General features: G+C 56.9%; 2 protein-coding genes across 6 annotated transcripts in view; one reads left to right on the forward strand and one right to left on the reverse strand.

Annotated features, from left to right (window-relative positions):
• Positions 1-1,908, forward strand: part of LOC113210744 (serine/threonine-protein kinase mos) — an 84,647-nt gene that overhangs the window by 47,784 nt on the left and 34,955 nt on the right. The window lies entirely within an intron of this gene.
• The window catches only part of LOC113210767 (serine/threonine-protein kinase tricornered), a 36,321-nt gene that overhangs the window by 15,737 nt on the left and 18,676 nt on the right, over positions 1-1,908 (reverse strand). For 2 of the 5 annotated variants that reach the window (XM_026428909.2, XM_026428911.1), the window contains one exon: positions 30-165. In XM_026428909.2, coding sequence (XP_026284694.1) covers positions 30-165 — 136 coding nt within the window. Of the gene's footprint in view, positions 1-29; positions 166-1,350; positions 1,614-1,638; positions 1,775-1,908 lie in introns of those variants that run through there. The other 3 variants (XM_052266263.1, XM_026428908.2, XM_026428912.2) reach the window with 3 other exon arrangements.

The raw sequence follows: 1,908 nt of genomic DNA on the forward strand, positions 1-1,908 counted from the left end.
ATTTTGACAGTTAATTAAAAGGATAATACCTTTGCTTCCGCTCCAAATGCTGAGCAATCAGGTTTGAATAATAATTTTCAAGAGTTACTTTAGCCTTTGTGGCTTTGTCTAAAGTGTGGCCACTAAATCTAATGGTATTATCGGTGGCAGTCATCTCCAGCACCCCTGTAACAAAATAAAACATGTGTTAAAAACTTGAATGAATATATTGACACATGCGCGACCAAAGGTACGGTGACACTCCTGATACAATAAGATCCAAAGCAAACCAAGTCATCTCTCAAGATATTATATGGTAAAAAGGTGTGAAAAATAAAGTTTGATTCACGCCACTCCTCTACCGCAACCACAAGCACTACAGACAGATAAGACAAGGCCGCGATCAAAAACGGAAAACAACACAAGCAGGACCTCCTCCTCTACTGGCAAAAATTCAACTACTAGTAAATTAAAACGACAACATGACATTGTCAAACGAACAGCGATCTAATACGGACAGATATCATCATTTTCCTGTATGGTATTTTCGGTATCGGCCGGGAATGACAAGATAATCCCGTGCGCAGGGCTAAGCCGTTCGCTGGGCTCGGCGCTTGGCCGGGCCGGGGCGGGCAGAGCTACGCTGTCACTCGTCAGGAACACGATAACGACCCAAGACTGTCTAGCCAGCAGGCTTATTCTGTTTCGTAGTATTGCGCACACCATGCAATTCAGCAGATCAAAATTTGATCAAAAAACCATGAGCAGGAATCGACAAAACAAACCAGCAGGAGACGCTCTGCAAGATCGGTTGTGGACCACACAACTGAGAGGCATCAAAGTTTCTCGTGATCTTAACCCCTCACCATCCCCCGGCACACGAAAGAGTGTGTGGCAACCAGGCCACACACTCAAGTTCTGGAAAGCTATACACATCTCACTATAGTGCAGCCACGGTCTTTTAATGTGTGACATGGTGGCACGCACTTCAAAGTGTTCGAATGTCACACGTTTCTATTTGTCGTGTACCCTCTCACGAATGACACCAAAGTTATTCAGAGGAGTAGCTGCGAGGAGTGAGAGGCAGAGGCGTCGTCGCCGGGGCCCCAGCGAAGCGAACCGCAAAAACACAGAAGGACGCGGAAATACGCGAGACATCCTCGTCGGGCGCCTTAAGGGGGAACATCCGGGAGGATATATAGGCGCTCAGGTGAGGTGTGACTGCCGCACGCCACCTGAGAAGGTGTCAAGAGGGTCTCGAGAGCGGGGTGAGCCGCACCAACACCACGAGGCACTGCAACTAGGGCGAGGGCTGGAGTAGCGTGGCATTGCGGGGAGAAGCAAGGCCGGGCCGCACTGCCCCTGCTGTACCTGACAGATCCCTCGCCCCTCGGGGAGCCCTGGTCACGGGGCTCCACCGCCGGCCGAGGCCGTGGCCGGGCTTGACGACGAGGCTGCGTCCGCCGCGACCACGGCGCCGCCGGGGGAACGGGCTGCTGAGCACGCGGAGACGGGCGGCCCACCGGCGCACGAGGGCCCGGCTCTCGCCGGAGCTCGTGGACTTGGAGGAGCGCGACGACCGCGACGACCTCGAGGCCGTCGTGTCCGAGGCCGCCGAGCAGGCGTCGGGCTGGGGCGGAGGCGGAGGGCGCTTCCTACCTGGAGACTGCCTCCACCAGATGCGGAGAGGGGGTAGCCCCCAGGCGAGCACCTTGCCGCACGGAGCGCACATGGCGGCGCACTGGGACTCGCCCGGGCGCCGTGCACGCCCGCCCCGCTATCACTCTGATAACGCGACGCCCCGCCCCGCCACGCCGGTGGACCTCTGCGTCGCCGGGGCGCACCTTCACTCGACGCGACGAGCGCGCCATAAAGCACACGTGCGAGTGCGTGCGGCCGCGCCGCCGCGGGGCGCTCGGCGACGGGGAG

Source organism: Frankliniella occidentalis, unplaced genomic scaffold (assembly GCF_000697945.3).
Source record: "Frankliniella occidentalis isolate FOCC.00 unplaced genomic scaffold, Focc_3.1 Scaffold36, whole genome shotgun sequence".
Taxonomy (NCBI): domain Eukaryota; kingdom Metazoa; phylum Arthropoda; class Insecta; order Thysanoptera; family Thripidae; genus Frankliniella; species Frankliniella occidentalis.